Source organism: Monodelphis domestica, chromosome 8 (genome assembly GCF_027887165.1).
Source record: "Monodelphis domestica isolate mMonDom1 chromosome 8, mMonDom1.pri, whole genome shotgun sequence".
Classification (NCBI taxonomy): domain Eukaryota; kingdom Metazoa; phylum Chordata; class Mammalia; order Didelphimorphia; family Didelphidae; genus Monodelphis; species Monodelphis domestica.
Genome location: NC_077234.1, coordinates 159,005,272 through 159,028,169, shown reverse-complemented (window position 1 = coordinate 159,028,169; position 22,898 = coordinate 159,005,272). Strand labels below are relative to the sequence as shown.

At 36.8% G+C, this 22,898-nt stretch overlaps 1 protein-coding gene across 2 annotated transcripts in view; it reads right to left on the bottom strand.

Moving 5' to 3' along the window:
* The window catches only part of GPC6 (glypican 6), a 1,241,421-nt gene that overhangs the window by 96,026 nt on the left and 1,122,497 nt on the right, over positions 1-22,898 (bottom strand). For both annotated transcript variants that reach the window (XM_001366572.4, XM_056807658.1), the window contains exon 6: positions 9,285-9,428. In XM_001366572.4, the coding sequence (XP_001366609.1) occupies positions 9,285-9,428 (144 nt within the window). The remainder of the gene's footprint in view (positions 1-9,284; positions 9,429-22,898) is intronic.

The window sequence follows — 22,898 nt, the reverse complement described above, 5'->3', positions numbered from 1 at the left end:
TTTCATCTGGTTTTCTTTACAATGTTTATGCCGGAGGTTTATTGCTGGTAGTAAAGAGTGTCCAAGTATGTTATGGGAATAGCAAAATTCCCAAGGCTTTAAAATGAATTCCATAGGCCCCTGAGTCAGTTAAAAGCTGATTGATTATACACCAAATACATCCAAACTGGTATTTATAGAAGATCACATTTCTTCAGCTCTATCTGTCATAAGAGTAAACATCACATTTGGGACTTGTGATGCTAATATCACAGTGAGCCATGAGCACAAATTACTGCAGATTCTTGATGAAAAGAAAAGGGTATTTTTAAGCCATTCTGTGATTTAATAAACAATGCATACCAATGGATTTCTCTGGTGAACAAAGATTTAAAAACACATGTTCTGAGTGTCTCTATGTGTGTGTGTGTGTGTGTGTGTGTGTGTGTGTGTGCATGTGTGTATAAAGTATATTTGAGATTTTCTCTAATTGAAACATCAAAACATTACTCATACATTATGGTGAAAAGAAGTAGAGTAAAGGACAGACACACGATAGAGAGTTGTATATATATATGTGTGAGGGCTTCTTCAAGTAATTGCTTTTTAAGTGGAGAAAGCAATGCTTCAGTTCACAGTTTCTCTCAGCACAAAGCTTGGCTACTCGACCTGGCCAAAACTTAGACCTTGGCACCACCCAAATGTAATCCATTTGTATAAATGTTTCAATAATTATTCAGTTATCTTTATGTCTGCCCCATGTTTCTTCCATGTGGATGCTTTCTGAGATTCTAAAATGACATCAAAGTAAGTATTTCTAATGCCTACTATGTTCAAGGCACAGAAGAAAAGGGTTGTATTTAACTTGTTTTGTACAGAAACTGGTATGCCTGAATAGGAATGTTTAATGATGATGGCATATATGCAGCTTTCTTGGACCTTACTACTTAAGGAGGAATGAGCTGAAGACAACTGAGATGAAGGGAAATTAGAAAGTCTCAGGAGAAAGGCTGCTTTTCAGGAAAGAGGGAAGAGGACACACTATGTTGGAAGAAGCAAACAAGATGTTATGCCTGGTTAAGCCACAAGTGGTGAAGTAACCCAATTCAGCAGGATAAATTAGAAGCAAGAAGTGTGTAGTGGCTCTCTATTGCTAGAGAAGTCATCATGGAGACCAGAAGGAGCCACATTAAAAGGGAAGCTATTGGTGTCGGTAAATAGATACTGTCTTACCCAACCTCACCATTCAAGAGATCTCTCTTTCATGGCAGTACCATGCTAGCCATACGTAGACTCCTGGCTATTCTGTGGGCTTAAAAAGGCAAGATGTAGTCAGCACAGTATAAATGGTTTCCCTAAGCATGCCCATGTTTGTGGACTGAATTATACTTGAATGAGATGTCTATTAATTGCAGTCTAGGAATTAGGAAAGAGCTTTAAAGTCTAAAGGGAGAAAAAACTGTATCAATATGCTATAAAATGCAGATAAAATCCTCAAAGTCATATTTTATATCTAAAAGGGTGTCATTTCATTTTTATGGTACATTTAGAGGTCAATAAAGTCCTTGTGCAAATGCCTCCAAGTTTAAAGGGGAATAAAGCTAGTCAGGGCTTGAAAAGAGTTTCAGTTGGTAAAATGGTTTTAGCCTGTCTGCTCCTAATAAAAGCCTGAGCTAGAGAATTCATCCTGTGGTACTTGTGCCATGGCATTATTAGGCTAGGGTAATTCATATCACCCTTGAAGCAGGGCTTAAAGCTGGGGGGTGGCTAGGGTTTTGGTTTCTTTACAAGAATTCTGAAGCAGCGATGACTATGTCTTGTTCCTCCCCACCACACATCCATGACCTTGCCCATGCTGGCTATGTGGATCTGTCTTCTTTCCATTTGTTCTATTCCTCCATAGACTGGAAAGAACAGCATGGCACAGATGCCCACTGACCACTGAATGGGAACTGAAAAATGCATATGAGGAATTGGAAATTCTTTCCCAGGCTTCCTGCAGTGAGATACCACCGGATAAGACTTGCACATTCTCCAAGCCTGTGGAATAAGCAGAATATACTGGAGCCCTGCCATTGTTTTATATGTATTTCGGATGATATTCACAACCAGCTTCATCAAGCACAGGCATGCTAAATGGAAAGAAGGTTGTGACAGACGGATCTTCTCACTACCCCATCCTGCTGTCATTGCCTGGGGAAACGCCGTCACAGAGGCTGAACATGCTGGCTTTTTACCGTTTCATGTTTTCTGCTCTGGAAGCCCACTGCATTTTGCTGTAATCATTAGCCAAGGCTTCAGTGAAAACAGAATGGGGGTGTCTCAGTAGGGATTTTCAGCTAACAGATAAAGTGGACTCTGTCAAGATAAGCCAGTCTACAACCTGAAGTCTTTGGAACAATGGCCATTCTGGTGTTGAGTCAGTCGAGGCATAATGATTCAGACGCAGCAGACCCTGGAAGCCAATCTAGCCTTTCCACATTTATCTTGAGAGAATTAATTGAAGTGGAGGAGCTGGCTTTCAATCGCTATTGAGGGTTTACTTTCTCTTGTTCATGCCAAGCAGAGAACGACTAGTGGGCAAATTGCTTTCTCCTAGACAGTGACTATGGGTCTAATAAAGCCCTTTCTTGGTAACCATTTGACATCCTTTAGAAATGCAAAATATTGGATTTAACAGGATACAGACTCCTTGAATTGGCTTTAAAATGTCATTACAATTTGACATGAACAGACAGGCACTTTCTCTACTTTCCTCCCAAACCCTACAACATACATCCCAGAGCAGCTTGAAAGTCCAGAAAGTAAAATGGGATCAAATATTCTTATTTTTCTACTAACTACAAGGATGAAAAGACACTGGGAACTTCGTTTCTTTTCGTAATCCTATTTCAACATCACAAGAAACAACAGGTATTTTGATTGACTTCTTTTAGAAGATGGCATTTCTCATGTTTATTACTTCTGGCTTATCAGTGTACACCAGGAATTACTGACAGCTTTATAAGAATCTTGCACCCAGAGTACACATCTGCTGGTTGTCCTCCTGGAAGAATGGTGTTGCATCAAGTGTACACATATAAAGCAGGTGAGGAGATCATCTCAAGGTTTGTGTTCACCTTCATTTATTCAGGAAGTGGTTTTGATTCTACATGGTCATCTTTGAAACTAGGGGAAGAAATTGACTAAATTTATCCAACCATGAAATCAGCAAATACAGCAAAGGACCTTGTGCAGCAAGTGCATATCCATGCCAAACACTACCGATAAAGCAGCAGGCAGGGTAGTGCAATGATTAGAGATGCTAGCCCCACAAGAAGGCATTGGAACATCCATAATTATGTTGCAATGACTGAATGGAGGCAAGGTCGTGAACGAGCTGAATTTCTCTAACACCAAAATCTCCTGCCTCTGGTGAATGCAACCCTACTTAGCAGCCGGTGTCTGGCTGCTCAGCCCTTCTGGACATGGTAGTCTCCTCTCCTTGCAATATCTCATGCTTTTGATCATTTTCGTTATGTTCCTGTTGTCCCTTCAACTCAGAGAGGATATGATAAACTAGATACATAGGTATATGCTATTGATGGACAGCAACTTAATGCATTAATCCTCTTGGGGTGATCTGCAATTGAGGGTCTCTGAAAAGGGAGTGATAGCTTTCGTCCTCATATGGCATCATTGTATGAACTAGTGCGGGTACCAATCTGCTACAGGTCTCTCACACATTTCTTAGCTCTAAAGATGGAGCTGTTTCTGGAGTGCCTGGTGGTGTTCCTGAGTGTAGGTCTTTGCCGTGGTACACCTATATCATGGTGTGGTGATGGCACTGTGAGTCCATGTCCACATAAGAAAAAGAGCTGGGAAGTCATCTGTTTTATTTGCTCATTGCATAAAGCTGAATTTAGTAAGTTAGGTGTTCCTCAAATATCTAGAGTCTCAATTTTCTGGGGCAGGCATAGTAGAATGTTGAAATATGGGTGCTTTACTATTAGTTAAATCAAAGAAGGCAATCAGAATAAATGAGAAAAGAATAATTGATAGCACCAAAACATTCCTTATCACTTCAAGCTCTTAATGCCCCCCCAGTTGGGATTACCAACTCACAGCATTTGATAGCTGCAATTGGTTTGCTCTTACCACTAGTTGAGTATTCACTTGGCATAAAAGGGAGAAAAAAAAGTGAATTGACTCAAATTCTAACAGCTAAAGAGCTAGTTTCCCAGGCTGACTGCACACTGAAACACCCAGTCAGAACACTGGGTCAGAATTTTAATCACTTTCCCAGTGGCTCAGTTTTGTGCAAAGACGAAATTGAGAAACTCTGACATTAGGGAAGGATTTAAAAAATGATCATGAGCCATAAATAAATAACAGGCATCGAGCAAAAAAAAATGACTGAATTATTTGGATAGATGCAGCAATTAGTTCATTCTAGAGGTAATTAGAAAGGTAAAGTGGAGATGGAGTTCTGAGAAACTGCTCAAAATGACGGCACAGACAAATGAAAATGAAGGTAGAGAATAAGAAGACCAAAGCTTACACTATGTTGCATTGTCCGCCAGATAGTCCTCTGGGAAGCAGGAGGAAAACAGATTTAAAGAAAAAAGAAAGATTATTCTACATGGATTGCCACAGAACAAATAGTACGTTTACTTATGCAAACTGGAATTTTGGCCTAAATTTTCCCCAATGAACAAGTAACATGTTTGGGAACACGGCACATTTTGAATACATTCTGGATTCACACTCTGAAAGAACATTTCTCACATGCTGAGACTGGCTTTAAGGCAGTCAAATGCTTAGTTTAGTGGATTCTTTTTTAAATTAAAAAATTGTTTGCTCAATCATTTAAAACTATAATACACTCAATACTAAATATATCCTTAATGAGTGCTATTTAAAACATGCTTTTGCCCGGATGATGAATTGGCTGGGATTGGTTTGACTGATTGTTCTCCGTACCCATATGCCATGCTGACCTCTAATTTTCTGAAACCTGTAATTGACTTTTCCAGAGGATAGTCCAGAAAGGTCTGAACTTATATTTGCTCAATATTTAAAATAAAGTTGCTCCTTCATGCCTTATGTCTTCATCCTGAACATAGATTTTTTGAAAAAATTACTGTTGTATATTAATATTATTTGAGATAATTTATAGATTAAAAGGTTAAGAGGGAAATTCAACTTTTTGCCCAGTAAAAATCAGCTGCTGATAATTCAGTTGAGTACCAATAATGGACCACTGTGACAGCAGGGCCATGGTGATGAGCGCCATTAATGAGCAAAAGATACCTTCACCAGATTAGATGGAGGTAGGATCAATCTTATCAGTAAATCAGGACAGTCTGGTCTTATTTTGTGATGAGCTGATTTTCTGTCTACAAGCTGAAGTTATACTGTACTCAAGAATTAAGAGATAATAAAAATAACCTTAGTGAAGTTTTCCTGATGGCCAGCAACTATAAAAAAATATTGTCTATACATCTTGAGCCTACGTCATAAAACAAATAATTGGCATAGATGAATCAGTTTGTTTTCATCAAGAAAGAAAATGTTAAAAATTCCTCTTTTCTGGTAAATTAAATGAGCTAAATGATGGTATTAGTGTTTTCTTTACATTTTAAGACAAAGCTATTTTTTCAGAATACTTATCACTAGAATATCACCCATCTTGGAGAGGGAGGGATTCTTTCAAAACCAAAACCCATAGCATCAGTCTATATAACAGTAATGCTGATATAATTTATATTATTAAAGTACCTTTTTACTAATTAAAATCCACATATGAATGATTACATTAGAATCCATAGTCATTGAAAAATAATTTTCCAAGACATTTATGGGATAGTCATCTGCATTTTTGGTAAAGCTAGTTTGATTAGTGTAATATTCATTTTTAAACTATCCTTTGAAATGAGCTATACAGGTAAAATGATACATATATCTTTGGACATGGCCAATGTGGGAATTTATTTTAACTATGCTATTTGTTACAAGTTTTTCCCCCAGTAGAGGGGTAAGTGGGAAAGAGATAAAAACAAATGCTTGTCAAATGAAAATAAATTAATAAAAAAATTAAAAAAAACCTCTCTTTTGCTTAGTTACCTAAAGAAGTAAGATTAAAAAAACAGTACTTCTTTTCAGAGACATACTTCTTGGAAGTAGTTAAAAACATCTTTTAAAGAAATGGAGCATCTACAGATTGGTCTAATACACACTTTGTTAATATTCAGTCAAATGAACTACAGTACAGAATAATCCTAGACCATAAAATTAAGCTGGACAGAGCCTTCGAGGCCATCCAGTCCAATCCCTTTGTTTTAAGAATCAGTCCAGTTCACCAGTGCTCATCTTGATAAATTCAGACTGTGAACTGGTTATGAGATGGAGTGGATACGTTTTGATTGGTTCTGATGTATCATCACCTTCTCATTTGGATCATATTAGACATGACCTTAGTCTAAAACAGATATGAGCAAGAAATAATATGGAACTAATTTTTCTTTTATTGCTTGATACATGCAATTTTGGGTATGGGTGAAGGTAGTAGAATCTCTTCTTTTGAGACTAAAATCTTTCTAATGGAGATAGCAGATAGAGGCAGAGCCACTGGAGTTGGAGTTGGGCAAGGAAGCAAGGTGGTCAGGGCATCTGTACTGCTTCACTTCCCAGCATTCCTGAATGCTGGGGGACAGAGGAATCAGTGTTTTACCTTCCCACCGTGTTATATCATATAAAGCCAAAAAGGTTCGAGGCTGAGGGTTGAGACAACTATCACACTTATCCACTCTCTGCTTCTACTCTCCCTAAGAGCAGCCTGCTTATATTCTCTTTGATGTTGGTATAACAGCCTCTTAATCCCAGGAGCCTCAGGAAACAGGATATCAGGCATGGTGGGGAATACAGAGTGCTAATCTTGATAGTTTAAGGATGTTAAACTTTGAATCAATAGTTTAAAAAACATCTCATACTTTTATTGTCTTACTACTCAACTGCCGAAGGAATCTCAAGAATTATACCAAAATTTAGCTTGGGATAATAGAAAGGTTCAAATCTCAGTTCTAACACTTGTTAGCTATATGACTCTGTGCCTCAGTTTCTTCATGTGTAAAACATAGGTAAAAATACTTATATTACCTACTTCATTGGTTGGTTGGAAGAAAGAGTTAGTATTATATAAATATGGCTTATTAACATTATCAATAATTATTAAAAATAAAATGTACTTAGTGATTCAAATTCTCATCAGTAGAATTATCTTCTAAGTACATGGAGTGGTCATTATTGGATGTAGACAGGAAAGACATTTAAAATCAGTTTTTTGGTATTTCTAGCAATTTGAAAATGTTACTAGTTTTGTGATTTTTATTATTATCATTAAAAATCTGTTTGGTGTTTGCAAAGAGTCAAATTTCAAGGACCTTATTTCCAATAAATTACAGACACTGAAAATATGGCATAACCATTAACTTGCAAAGAGATTATTTGTTACTAGATTGTAAACTCAGTGAGGGCAAAAATTATGTCCTTTTCCCTCTTTGAACACCTAGTGCCTATCCTGGCATGGTGCACTGAATGTCACAGATATATAATAAATGTTTCATTGGAATGAATTGTTTTTGGAAAAATGATTTGTCAGGTCTACTTTACTTTTTGAGTGAGAGTAGTTGGTTTCTTAATTTTTCCTTTGGTGTGATTCTATAATGGAGGCAAAAATATGTCTGCTTTTCTTTTTTTTCAAATGCAAAGAATTAACTTTTTATAATTCTATTGTTTTTCCTCAAATTTATTTCTATTTTCATCAACTACATACAGGGAATGAATATGTCAATTAATTTAATTTTATTTTATCAAAATTCAAGAAATCTGAATTGCCTTTACAGACTAGGTGGGAGCTAACAGAAAAGAGAGAAATAAAAGACCAATAGGAGGCTCTTCAATTATGTTTTCAGAATCAGAGTATAGACATACACCCACAAGCCAGGCTGAATAAACAATTGGACTCTGTCATTGTGAAAACAATTGGCCCTTGATTGTTTTTAAAAATAACAGGTTTGACTGAATTCAAACCTATTCTCACAAGCATTGCATACCAACACAGCCAAGGTGAATTGGAGGGCTGAGACAATTTCCTAGTTAATTCAGTTACAAAAATGTGGTGCTGTTGAAAACTTGAATTTTATGTGTTTAATAATCAAGGTGGAATCCACCAGATAATTCACCAGGTAATTGCCTGACTTGCCAATCCCCTTTGGCTGCCCTGGCAAAGCCTTTCTGTTGTTGTTAGACCTTCATAAAAAGAAAGACTGAGCTTTATTTGTATCAGGAGCAAGTGCAACCAATTTAATCTCACTAGTTTCACCCTATAAAGGGATATTAACCGAAATGCTAAAGTAATTCATAACAGGTGTGCAATAAAAGTGTATTCATACTGAGCAGCACTCTGTTTCGAAGGTTACTCAGATGTTATTCAAATGCTTTATGGCCCTGTTTTCATCTGTTAACTTTCCATCAAGATAATTGGTAAAGAAGTATTAATAATGGTAAAAATTAAATAAATACTATTGGTTACACTGTAGAAATCAGGATATGAAATAACTAGGAAGCATTGCCTCAAAATGATGAGCTTTTAATTTTAATTTCTTATAAGATCATCTTATTTTTAGTTGAATTAAGAGTAGTTTTGAACTGATTTCTGCATGGGTGGGTAGCATTTATTGTTGAGTCCTGTTGAAAGTTGGATCCATGTATAAAATGGTACCATGAAATAGGATCTGTTTGCAAGAGGCTATAACTTTCTGAAGAGATGGAGACCTCCCCCAACAATAATGGGTAGAAATATTGTTTATGGGGACCCAGGCCAAGGACTTTTACATATGAAAATTTAATGGAAGCAAAAGTTGTAATGAAGCTTCACTATATCATAATTGAATAAATAGCCATTTAAAAAAGGAGAACAGAAGCAAATGAATAAGAAATGTGCTATTTTAATTATATCTATTGAAAAACGGGTAGCTTAATCTCCAAATTAATATTTCAGAAGAGCTATGATGTAGAAAATTTGGTCACTGAATGGGTGGGTTGATAGGCATACATTTTCTTGAATGATCTAATTTGCAACCTAAAAGAATGATCTCATTACTTTTCAAAATTCTTATTAAAAGCAAGACTAAGCTCAACCACTAAGCAAGATAAGATGTAAGAGTAATGTGACTTTCCCAGCCAACTTTTTTGAAATACCATGATACTTTCTACAAGGGTGTAGAATAGAGATTTCCAGCACCCATCAGCCCTCTTCCACTTACCAGCCTGTCCAGACTTGTGCCAGCAGCTGTTGTTGGTCTTTCTTCAGGATTGTATGGTCTAAAGCGGGTATTAAAATTTTCAGGAGCTGAGCGGGATGACCTCAGAGCAGGAGCAGGCTTGGGCTGGCCACATCCTTGAAAGACCTGGAAGAACCATTATAAAATCAACACGTGTCTCAAAAATGACCACAGAACATTTTTTTTAGAAGTTCTCATTTCTGGATTTGTTGAATTTGGACCTGGCAACTATCAATGGCCTCAGTAGGATAGTAATGGGATAGACATTCTTTGTCATTAGGTCTGACCTTCTTAAAATGACTTCCTGGATATGGCAATCATGAAATGAGACCTTTCATTTTGTTTTGAATAAACATAATTGCTCTTGGCATAAACTAATAAAGGATCTGTGATTTCTAGACTGGGAGACTTCTTGTTTTGGAACTCTTTCAATCAACTACCTGAAGAGTTGTTGGGTGGGGAGGTGACTGAGTCACACAGTTGTTAAAGAGATTTGCCCAAGATGGCACAACTAGTAAATATTAGAGATGGGAGCTGAATGAGGCTTATCTAATTCCAAATGCCATTGACCTTATCTATTATTCCAGGCTGTTTCTGCTATGGTTTATGAATGTCAAAACCTTAACTTTGATTCTGGTTTCCATCAGGGTGATGTAGGAAAGCAGCCACTTTGTGATGTATCATCTTGACATTGGATCAGGAAACTCATGGATGTTATCATTTTCTGGTATATTCTGAGAATATCTAATTTTACACTGGAGGATTTAGGGCTAGGAAGTATCTTAGAGACCATGACATTCAATCTCCTTGGGTCAAAGATTCAGGGCTGAAGGCATCATCAAGATTATTTGGTCCAATGCCATCATTTTAAAGTTTAGATAACTGAGGCTCAAAGAGTTTAACTGAGTTGGTCAAGATCACATAGGTTACAAATGATGGGAATAAACCCAAGACCATTGACTCCAGATTCAGAAGTATTTTTCTCTATACCACAAAGCTTCCCATATTTCTACACAGGAGCTGAATCTATTCCTATATGTTTTCTTATAAACTTTTCAAGATGATTCATATAAGTCAATTCATAATTTATGTATATATTTTAAAATAATTTATTCTAATTTTTCACTTGATACTCTACAATTTGACTCAAAAACATATTTCATGAAAGCAAATGATATGATTTTATTGAAGTGTCTAGGGAACTAGAGTCTTCTTGAGGGTCATGCCTGATGATAAATCTGCTCTTGTGACACAATTCTGTTTTGCTCTGTAATAATAATAATTCCTATTTTGCTGTCTTTAAGAGGCCAATGTTCTGCTGAGTATAAGCACTCTGTCTTGACATTCCTTGGGCCTGGTTTAACACAATATTGATTATTCTTCCCTCATACTATTTCTAAAGTTGATTGGTATAAACTAGTGTGGTAAAGATAGTAGGCTCTATTCCCACTAGTGCCTAAATCATTACCCAGTGGCAAGGTAGGTGCTGATGGAAAGCAATAATATTTTCAGGTCTCCAGGGTACCATTTAGTATATGATTTTAGATTGCTCCTAAAATGACAACTGACATTTTTGTATAAAGCATTAGCTTGAGCAATCTAATTGGCCTTTCCAGGAGTTCACTAAATGAGAACATAAATTAGGGTCCTGAAGGAGTTAACATACTTTCCTCATGTGCCCTTTGGGAAAAATCTGGATCACAGAGTTACCATGAAGTCAAAAGAACATAAAATGCATTGCAAGAACATTAGTGATGTCAGGAAGAGACTTTATCATAACCTAGGATATTTTTTTCATTCATTTTGACATTTTTCTGTGTTTCTGTTAAGTATAGCCTTAGAAATGAGGAGAAAATACATTTTATAAGTAGAGGAGTCTTTCTCAATTTATATTTAGTACCCATAATTTCTAGTTCAGGATTTAGTAATAGGTAGCTGGGGTTACAAAGTGGATGGAGTGAAAAACTTGGAATCAAGAAGTCATAAATTTGAACCTTGTCTCAGATACTCTGTAAACTGTGTGATTCTAGGCAACTTGTTTAACTTCTCTTTCGCTCAGCTTCTTCTTCTATAAAATGAAGACAATATCATCTCAGCGTCAGCTAGGTAGTTACAAAGAATTTTTCATTTATTATGTTGTTGGGGCTTTAGAATTAATCTCAGAAATAGATAGATCATTTATTTTATAGATGAGGTCCAGAACTTGTCCCCATGGTGTTTTACTGTCAGCAAATGCCAGATATGGGATTTGAATTCAGGACTTTCTGATGCCCGGTCCAGGATTCTATCCATTATATCATTTTGTTTATGTTTATAGTAAGAGAAATGTACTTTTCTTGGTGGCCTGGTGACACAGTGGAGAGAGTGTTGGGCCTGAAGTCAAGCTTGACTCATCATCCTGATTTCAGATCTTGCCTCAGGCACTTACTAATTGTGTGACCCAGGGCAGATCACTTAATTGGGTGTTTGCCTCAGTTTCATCCTCTGTAAAATGAGCTGAAGAAGGAAATGGCAAACCACTCCAGAATATTTACCAAGAAAACCCCAAATGGTATCATGAACAGTTGGGACATGACTGAAATGATTGAACAACAATTTTATGGAGAAAAATATGCCAGCCTTCATTTCGGGAATTTGGATAGAAAATTTAACAAGGAGACCTCCTTTAGGGGAGCTTGTATCTTTGGAATAAAAGCACAAGAAGGACAAGTAGGCTTTTTTCTTGACAGCTTGATCACTGCAATTCTGTGTGAGGGAGGAAACAAAAATGGCCTGTTGCCTTTGGAAATTCTGCAATGTGCTAGCCATCCACCCTAGTTAACATTTCTATAGAAATTTTAAGCCTGTAAAGAGCTTTCCATATATTATCTCATTTGATCCTTTCAATGGTGCTGGGAAGTTTGTTGTTCAGTCTTTCAGTCATGATCCCATAGACCAGTCTACGTCCATGTAGGTAGGTGCTATTATTACTCTTGCTTTACAGATGAGAAAACAGAATTTGAGAAAGGACTAGTGAATTGCCCAGGGTCACACAGCTGGTGTTCAGCCAGGTCATTTAGGGCTTCTAGACTCCAAGTCCTGTACCCTGAGAACTGTGTCATTTAGCTTCCATCAAGGGAATGTGTAGTCCATGTTTTCATTGAATTGTTGCATTTTAGGGTTGGAAGGGGTTGCAGATATTTAACCCAACCCTTACCTGAAATATGAATCCCCTCCTCAAAATCTACAACAAATGGCCATACAATCTTTATTTGAAGACCTCTAATGACTAGTCACTCTGTCTACTGAGGATGCCTACATAATTTTTGGATAATTCTGTGTTGAGACAAAATCTCCCTCTATTAACTCTACCTGCAGGTCTTGGGGTCAAGTAGAACAAGTTGATTTTATCTTTGAAATGCCAGCCCTTCAAATATTTGAAGATTATGATCATATCTATCTCACAGTCTAAACATACGTGTTTACTTGTTGATTCCTCCATTAGATTATGAGTTCCTTGAATGCAGGGACTGTCTTATTTTTTAATTTATATCCCCAGTCCCAGAGCAATGCTTTGCATGTTGTAAGAACTCAATATATTCTTCATTCATTCATCCATTCATTCAATTCCATCTTCTATTTGGGAATGAATAAACTAGCTTAAGTGTAAGCAAGGGAGTTGATCAAGGTTGAGCAAGTCTTTACCTCTATACCTGAATTATTTTTTTTAAATGGATTCAAAACTGCCTATTACCTTCTTTTCCTTAAAAAGGAAGTTGAAAGGAGTAATAAGGCCATTTAGAAAAGTGCTTGGATCTTCTATGGAAGAACAGTACGATTGGAGTATGAGAGAATTATGATACTTGTCAACTAACCTGCCTCACAAGGCTTGTGGATTTCAGAAAGAGATCTATCTCACCAGTTCTCTATCACATGGGGATTACCAAGATAATGTCTATAAAATGTGTTGCCATTCTGAGATTAAAGGAGCTACCATTAAAGTAGAAACTGCTAAGTGACAATTTTATAGTTTTGGAAGGTGGGTGGTGATAGGGCTCTAATACAGGTACTCTGTCTTCCAGTTTCTAATTACAATTCTTTTTTTTTCTTTCCCTCAAGAACGATTACAATATTCTATACACATTTTGCTTACAATAAACTCAGAAAGTCTTTTTTTTTTTAAACTGAGACATACAAAGCTTTTCCTTATCCCATGTTCTTTTGTCTTCTTTATCTTTTTAATTGTCTTCCTAGCCTGATTAGTTACACTCTCCTAGAAGTCATTACTGGCATCTTGAGCAGCCTGGACTACAGATAAATCCTCTTTTTAGTCCTGAATGGTTCTTTTTTATCTTATCACTTTCTACTCAGTGGGTTCTTATTCTGGTGGGAAAGATGATGCTATCATCACTACATCATTTAGGAAGCAAAAAATTGAATTCTCATCTTTTATCTTAAACTGAGGAGACTTTTTAATTTTGTCTAGTCTTCATCCCAGAGTTAAAGCTCTGGGAGTCAACTGCCTTCTTTTTTTACTTATCAGGTGTTTAAGTGGTCTCTCACAAGGTTACTGAATTAACTATTTTTCAGATGGCCATGTGAAGGCTCAACATCTATCCTCCTCAGGATTCCATTACACTGTTTCCTTGTGGCTCTCTTCCTACTGAATCGGTAACCCATCAATCAATCAAATAATTAATATTCAAACACCTACTATGTGTCAGTTGCTGTATTAGGAAACTAGGGATTAAAAAAAACGGTCCCTGCTTTTAAGGAGTTTCTAGACTACCAAGGAGAAAGCATTTACACATATAAGTATGGATACAATATATAAAAAATAAAATACATAGTAATTTGGGGAGAGAAATGCACTAAGTGTATCTTACTGATAAATTCATTTAAAATATAATTTTATTGGTATCTCTTGTTTGTACAATCCTTAAATTTCTTTCAGTATTTCCCTCCCTTCTTTCTAAAAGATATTTCACAGAAAAAAGAATTTTTAAAAATAAAATAAAGAAAATAACAAAATCAACCCAACCATTGAAAAAGTCTGAAAAGATATGCAAATGTCCCACGCCTATGGACCTCTCATTGCTTTAAAAAGAGAGAAGAGAAGGAAAAAGTGAGAGGAAGATATCTTTCCATAAGTCTTCTTTTGGGCTATGGTTGCTCTTTGCACTTCTTCAACATTGACTTTCAATTGTTTTGAAACTTGTTCTTTTCATTTGCATTATGGTTTTGTGTATATCTTTTCTTGACTCTGCCTACTTGACATGCAGAAGTTCATAGAGGTCTTTTTATTTGTTGTTTGCCATAAACAGTAATATTCCAGTACATCAGGTGCCACAGTTTGTTTAGTCATTCCCCAGTGATAAACATCTAATTTGTTTCCAGTTCTTTGCTCCCACAAAAAATGTTGCTATCAGTATTTTGGTGGAAAAGGGCATTTTCTTCTTCTCACTGACTCCCTAAGTATATTTTTCCCAATAGTGGAATTGATGGGTCAAAATAATTTGCACAATTCCATATTCTTTTCCAGAATGGTTTTACTCATTCAAATAAATTTTATATATTTTTGCAGCATTGGTTCACGGTCTTCATCTTTGTATCCACCATTTCTGAGCTAAACTGGCTTCTCACTCTCCTTTTAGTTCCACCATCCTAATGGTTTGTCCTCTTGTCTTTTGTCTATGTGTCTGTCTATGTGGTCATGCTGTATCCCCATAACTGGAATAAATTCATACCCCCATCTCTACCTTTTTTTTTAATCCTTACCTCCTGTCTTATCCATTCTAAGGCAGAAGAGTGGTAAGGGCTAGGCATCTGGGGTCAAATGACTTCCCAAGGATGACAAAGTTAAGAAGTATCTGAGACTAGATTTGATCTGGACTACAGGTCCGGTGCTCTATCCATTGTGCTACCTAGCTGTCCCTTTCTTCTTTACGGGTTGAAATTTCTCTTGGCTTTAAAGGTTTAGCTCAGATACTGCCTTCTCCTAAGCTGCTCAGTTGAAATGAAAGCTTATTGAGAGTAGAGATCATTTCATCCTCTGTGTTTGTGACCCCACTGGTTTGCCTGGTGCCTTGAATGTTGTTGTTGAGTCATTTTACCCCTGTCTGATTCTCTGTGACCCCATTTAGAGTTTATGTGGCAAAGATACTGGAGCGTTTTACTATTTCCTTCTCCAACTCATTTTACAGTGTAGGAAACTGAGTTAAACAAGGGTAAGTATCTTGTCCAGGGTCCCACAATAAGTATCTGAGGTCAGATTTGAACTCAGGAAGATTCTTAACTCCAGTCCCCTGTGCCACCTAGCTACCCCATATGAGCCCATAGCTGCCTTGTATGTGGAATGCATTTAATAAGTGTTTCCTGATTGATCTTTGCATTTGAAAGTGATCTCTTCTAATTTCTCACAGTCCTTTGACTGAACCTTTTTCCTTTCACTCTGCACAGTCTGACTTGTAGGACAATTTACATATGTGCGTCTTATCTTTTCAAATTAGATTTCAAATTCTTTACAGGCAGAGTCTGGGTCTTGCATGTCTGTGTATCCTTAGCACCAGCACACTGCCTTGCATAGAATAAATATATACTCATACTGAATTTAATTCAAAGTCCCAAAGTAAAGCCTGTGATGAGATCATGCTATAAACTATTGCATATCATTTGGACTGATGATGGGCAGAGGCTAACATTTGTGAGAGATTCCATTGTAGAGGGAAGAGTAATAAATTAGGAACTCAAAAAGAGATGAGTTTTGTTTTCTTCCAATTACCAGCCATATGGCCTTAAGCATGTCACTATTTCTGGCCCTTTTGCTCATCATCTGTAGAATAGGTAAGCTAGCTATGATCCAGCTCACCTTACAGGGCTGATGTCAGGAAAACACCATCAACAATAATCACGGAGGTTTATATAATGCTCACAAAAACCTATGTAAGCACAATGTAATAAAATGTATGACATGAAGGTAAACTCGAGAAAAACTTTAAACTATTATATGCACAAAAAGTATTGCTAATATATTGATTGATTAAATTAACTAATAATTAACTTGTTGGGGCTAGGACAACTAAAAGTTTTTTTTTTGTTGTTGTCACTGTTAAAACAGTGGAATTGGATAGGAGTAGAACTAAAACCTCAGATCTTTAAAAATTCCTCTAATAAATTTCCTAAATCCACTTATCTCCCTAACTCAAGCAAAGCCAAGCAAGCAATTTTGTTAGAACAATAATCAGGGCAGGAATTATGTTCCCTTTGTGATCAAATTTCCTGGGCTTCAAGAACTGTTCAGCATAAGTGATAAATGCCAATGATTGGCAAATAGAGTGGCTGGTTGTTGTTCAATTGTGTCTGACTCTTTTTGACCTCATTTGGGGTTTTCTTAGCAAATATACTGTAGAAACTTGCCATTTCCTTCTCCAGCTCATTTTTCACACATGGGGGAAATGAGGCAAACAAGTTTCTGAGGCTGGATTCGAACTCTCATGTTCCTGACTCTAGGGCTGGCGCTCTATACACTTCAGCACTGAGCTGTCCTAGAATGGCTAAGCTTTGGAATCAAAGGATTTGATTTGATTTGATCAGAGGATCTTCAGTAGTTCCAAATCTTGACTTCTATTTGCATGACTTTGGGTGAATCACTTATTTTCTCTAGGCTCAGTTTCCATATCTGAAAAGGAGGGGGTTGAACTACATGACCTCTAAGATTTTCTCCAGTTCAAGAAATGACTTTAAACTGAAATTCTTTGATTCTGTTCTTCAGTTGCATGACTGATGAGATAGAAATTGTGAAGTATTTGTCCCCAAACTGGCAAACTTGGGCTAGGCAAACAAAAAAGTATCTCTGTACTGAGGACTTCCTATTAGCTTCATTTTGCAAATACTCTAATATTATATGTAATATATGGTATATAATATATAGTATGTAGAAGAGTACAATAGTATAATGGTGTATTGTAGGAGATAGCTAGGTGGCATGGTGGATAGAGCACTGGACTTGGGTACAAATCTAGCCTCAGACACTTAATAACTGCATGGCCCTGGGGAAGTCATAGTTCACCTAGTTTAGGAATTGAGCAGATCAACATTCTCATGCTGATCTATAGTATTATTTAGCCTGTGAGTGGCCAATATCCCACCAGCCTGGGTAAGATAGAGAAACACAGTGTCAAAAAAAATGTGACTCTCAAGATTCAACTTTCCCCCATCAAAATATTTCTCTTCCAGTCTTAGAATCAATACTGTGTATTATTTTCAAGACAGAAGAGTGGTAAGAGTGAAGGGGGTTCAGTGACTCACCCAGGGTCACACAGCTAGGAAATATCTGAGGTAATATTGGAAGCCAGGACCTCCCATCTCTAGACCTGGCTATCAAGTCACTGATCCACCTAGCTAACCCTTCAAGATTCAATTTATAAATGGCTCAGCTTCACCCAGTAATCCGCTATTATATCTTAAGAAAAGTTTTCTGGGTACAGAACTGAGGCATTTTAAAAGGATCCGATGTCCTTAGTTTGTATCAGCCTCTCTTGGTTAATTCCAACATGTTCATAGTAGGCAATTCTAGTTATTTGAATTGGCAATTTTCCAAAAGCTTTGGTCTTGGGAAAGTGACTTCAGAATTTCATCCTCTGGTCCCAGGGAATGGCCTCCCTGCCCCATTCCCTCTCTTCCCATAATGAAGCGGATGGGGAGATGTCTGATTCATGCTTTTGTTTCCTTAAGGTTTCATTACAATGGCTTCTTGGCTGAGATTCCTGGCAAAGTCATTGGAAGGCCCCAGTGAGTTCAAAATTCTGCTGAGAGGATTCTGACCTAAACTAAATATAGTCAAGTCATCAATTTTTGTTTTGGCTGCTCTTCATTGACTTTAATTCTAGAAAGCCAGCTACTGCGTCAGTTTTGAGGTTTCTAAAATTGATGCCTAATGCCTACACACAAAACTGGTTCCAGGGCATCTGTAAGATCCTTTGCATATTTCCTGAGTTCTTCACTTCAATAAAAATAGATTTTTTTCCATTTCCTGGAGAAAATAATTCTTCCTTGAAGGTTTTTGCATTCCTCAGGCAGCAGAGAGTCCTGACGTTTGCTCTCAAGTGGTGGGTAGAGAACACTTACATTTAACAACACCAGGCTTAATTTGGGGATTGTAGAGAGAAAAGACACCTTGACTTTGAAGCTAATTAAAACATACTTTCACACGATCTTTGATTAGCAGATTTTCCAACAATGAGATGGATGTGTAACTCTCTAAATGTCAAAGAGATCAGAGAATTACAGACTTGGAGGATGAAAGTCAAGTCATTTGCCTGGGTCAGGGAGCCACTAAATATTTATCAGTCACCTACTAAATGCTAGGCACACCACTAAGTGCTGAGAACAGCAAGAAATATGACAGTCTTTGCCCTCAAGGAGCTCACAATCTAACAAAGGAAGACCACACATAAAAGAAATGGAAAGGGGCTGGGGTAGGGCCAGGGTATGTGGTGTAAAGGCACAATGAAGTTCTTTAGCCTGGTAGGAAGGTAGGAGGTATATATCCCAAGATCTTCTTTAAACAGAGGATTTGGGAAGGGCTCTCTGATATTCATCTGGTAATCAGTAACACTGGTAGGGTTTGAACTCAGGCCCTTTGACTCTAAACCTCCCTTGGACTTCCATTCTATTCTGATTAATCAATACTGGTTGATTGACCACACCACAGTGCCTTAAAGCCACACTGATCCATGGTGCTAGGCTTCTTGCATTTCTATAAACCTTTAATAAAAATACATGAAAAAAACTACTAAAGAGGTGCTCTGAATATCCCTTTCTCTATGTAAAACATTGAAAACATTCTCTCCTACCTACCTTCAGAGGGTACAGAGAGGAAAACTGACATTGAAGAATGAATACCAAGTATTTAGAGTCAAAGGACTTGGATAAATGCTTGCTATATGGACCAAATGAATGGATGGATTTAATCCCAGCTTCGTTACCTGGGTGATGTTGAGAAAGATTCACATCTCTGGGACTCATTTTTCTAATCCAGAAAGGAAAATTAGATGATTGGTCTAGATGAGGTCGAAGATCCCTAGCACCTCTAAATCCTCGCAGAGTACTGGGAATAGAGAAATGATGTGAAAAATATTTTGGAAAGAAAAGGATCATAAAAAATCAGCAGTCAGGACAATTTTCTGGCTGTGATAATCATATGAAGTTTTTCTTTCACATGATGGGAGACAGTAGACACAGAGATATAGAATATCATCTGAGTTTAAATTGGAACAAATGTCCCTTATTAGAAGAAGAAGAATTGGGTAATGGAATATAATATTAGCACTATGTCTAGCACTTAGTAGGTGGTGGATAAATATTTATTGACTGACTGACCTAGGCAAATTACTCAACCTGTTATTGTATATAGTTATATAGAAATATAAAAATAATAATATGTATATATAATATATAAATAATTTATATATATTAAAAGGGGTTATTACCTCTTAAAACACTTCTATATGTTTTAAGCATTTTGACTTTGTTTTTTCCTTTTTCCAACTGGGGGAGGTTGGAAGAGAGAGAAAATAAGTGCTTATTCGTAGAAAAAATAATTAAAAAATTGAAAATAATTTTTAGTTTTCTTGTCAGCATAGTTCACTTGCTTCCTTTTATACTATGAAAAGTCCTTGTTAACTCCCTCCAGCTACTACCATCCGCCTTGCAAATTTCCTTGCATTAATTTTCTCTCTGTGTTGAATATATCTAGATATGTACGTGTTCTCTCCAAGACAGAATGTAAGCATCTTGAGATACTTTTTTCATTGAAAAATTGAGGTCATTCACCAAGAGCTCCCTCTTTTCTCTTCCTCCTCACATCACATCACTCAGATAGCCTTCTGCAACTATAAACGCCTCCACTCCTGTGTCAGATGAAGAGATCGCTTTTTCCTTGTCCAGCCAAACACGTTCACAGGCACAAGTGATCCCTTTACATTCTCTTTAAGAAATACTCATTGATTGACTTTTGACTTTGTATCTCTGACACTTGGCACAATGTCTGATGGGTAGTAGTGTCTGAATAAATGTTTTTTTTTTAAACCCTTACCTTCTGTCTTAGAATCAATACTGTGTATTGTTTCCAAGATAGAAGAGTGGTAAGGGCTAGGCAAGGGGGGTTATGTGACTTGCCCAGGGTCACACAGAAGTGTCAGATGCCAGATTTGAACCTAAGACCTCCCATCTCTAGGCCTGGCTCTCAATCCACTGAGCCACCCAGCTGCCTCTAAATAAATGTTTCTTGAATGACTGATTGCTTCCAGAGTTTAGAAAGATGACTCGTTCAGGTAGAATCATGAGCTCAGAGTAGACTGTGACTCACGATGATTATCTTGAATACTTGATTTTATGTGTAATTTCTGCTTTGGAAAGACCTAAATGAATATAAAATTCTCATTCTTCACCCTAAATCTAAAACTCATTTGAGCGATGAACTCCAAAGTAAGGCATCAGGAAAAGTCCTTTAAAGATGGAGATTTTTAATTTGGTTCATTTCATCCATAGTTATTAAAAACTTAATAGATACTGAAGATGAAAAGACAAAGATGAAGAAGTCCCTGACCCTGGAAAGCTTATATTCTATTGGAAGTTACAAACTATAAAACAAATAAGTACATACCAGATAATTTGAGGAAGGAAGAACACAAGGAAACTCAACAGAAAAGAACAGGAAGGAACTCAAGGAAAAGAAGAAGAGAACAGGAAAGGCTTCATGGAGCATCTCAGCTGACCCTTGAAGGAAGCTAGGGATTCAACATGGCAAAAGGTGAGAAGAGAGTGCATTCTAGTCATGGGAGGTCAGGGGTAGCCTGTGCACAAAACAAGGGAGGGAATATGTTAGGGAACCAACTTATAGACTATTTTGGCTGAATCAGAGGAAAGAAAGTACAGAAAAGTCAGATAAAAATAGATTGCACAGGGTTTTAAATTCTAAGCTGAGGAATTTGTATTTTTACCTATGGGCAACAGGAACCATTGAAAATTTTATGTTAACTAAGGAAGATTATTTTGGCACCTAGCTGAAGGATGGATTAGAGAGAAGAGATGGGAATCAAGGAGATCACTTAGGAAGCTACTGCAATATTAGGGGAAGGGATGAAGCCTAGAACTGGGCTTTGTCATTAAAAGAAAAAAAAATTAATTCCTGGGTTTTGGTTTTTTAAGTATGGAAGTCAGATAAAAACTTGAACAGTTTGGATGCATTTTCAGAAATATGTTTCTTTACTATTCTGTTTGCCTTTTTATAATAAAGCTATTATACTATCCTGGAGTCTAAGAATTGAAAACTTGGCATCTAGGTATTGTGTGATTTTATACTAGAAGGGAGTAGAAAGAGTCCTTTCACACGTTAACAAACACAGGAAATGAAATACAGAAAATTCTTGTAAATGTTTGGCCATCTTCTAGTTGTCTGATCAAATGGTGTAAATGACTAGCTGACAGTGAGAATATGAATTTTTGGATTTGAATGAACCAAAGAAAGAGTTTTCACACTAGAAGTGCTTAGAAACTTTCTCTTTTCTTTTAAATTTGCAGGGAAAAATTGAAAGACATCTAGAAAATGCATGATGTTGATTTATTTATTTTATAGTAACAAAGTAGGATGGATTAACCCATCAATTTTGGGACCTCCTAGATGCCTGTTTCAATGGAAAAATAATGCAATCAAAGCACTGATTGCAGGATTAATATCAATACTCTGCCATTAATGCAGGGATTTCACTAGTCTACCTTGGTTACAGATTTCTAAAGATTATATTAAAAATATCCTGAATTGTTTTTCTTTACACAATTAATACCAGGTCAGATTAAGTAAGGAAGGCTTGTGAGAAACTACCTTAGTGTCTTCTCCAGTATTGAATGTTAACCCCAAACACAAGCAATGTTATATTGGGGAAGATCTAGGACAAAAACACCTGTCTAGTGAAATTCCTTCTATCATGCCAAATTGTTTCTCTCTATGGTTAAGTTGGGCATAGCTCCTAGGAGATGCTACAATTCTTTGCTAAATAGCTTTAGTGGGGGTATCTAGGTGGCATAGATAGTGGATAGAGCTCTGAGCACTAACTCATCTCCCTAAGTTCCAATCTAATCTGAGACACTATCTGTGTGACCCTGGGAAATTCACTTCAACCTGTTTGCCTCAGTTTCCTCATGTGTAAAGCCAGCTGGAGAAGGAAATTGTAAGCGACTTCAATATCTTTGTCAAGAAAATCCCAAATAGGGCCACAATAAAGACATGATTAAAAAACTAACTAAAACAATAAGGACTGTAGTAATCTAACATCTAGCTAGCCAAAGAATTGGTTAGAGATGAGGTAGAACAAGAAATTATTATTGTTTGCAGTTATATGAATTAGTTTTCAGTTAAATTTCCATTTTACTCCCAGGCTTCTTTATTCTTTATTTCTGCAATTCCCTTAAACTTCGTACTTTCCTGTTCTCAAGTCATTTCTATAAATCAAAGGGTAAAATCTTTCTACTGAGGTGAAAGTATATCTTGTTTGAGGAACCCAAAAGTTGATCCATGTTAGGAGCTCTTAGCCTTTTATTTATTTTATTTTATTTTAT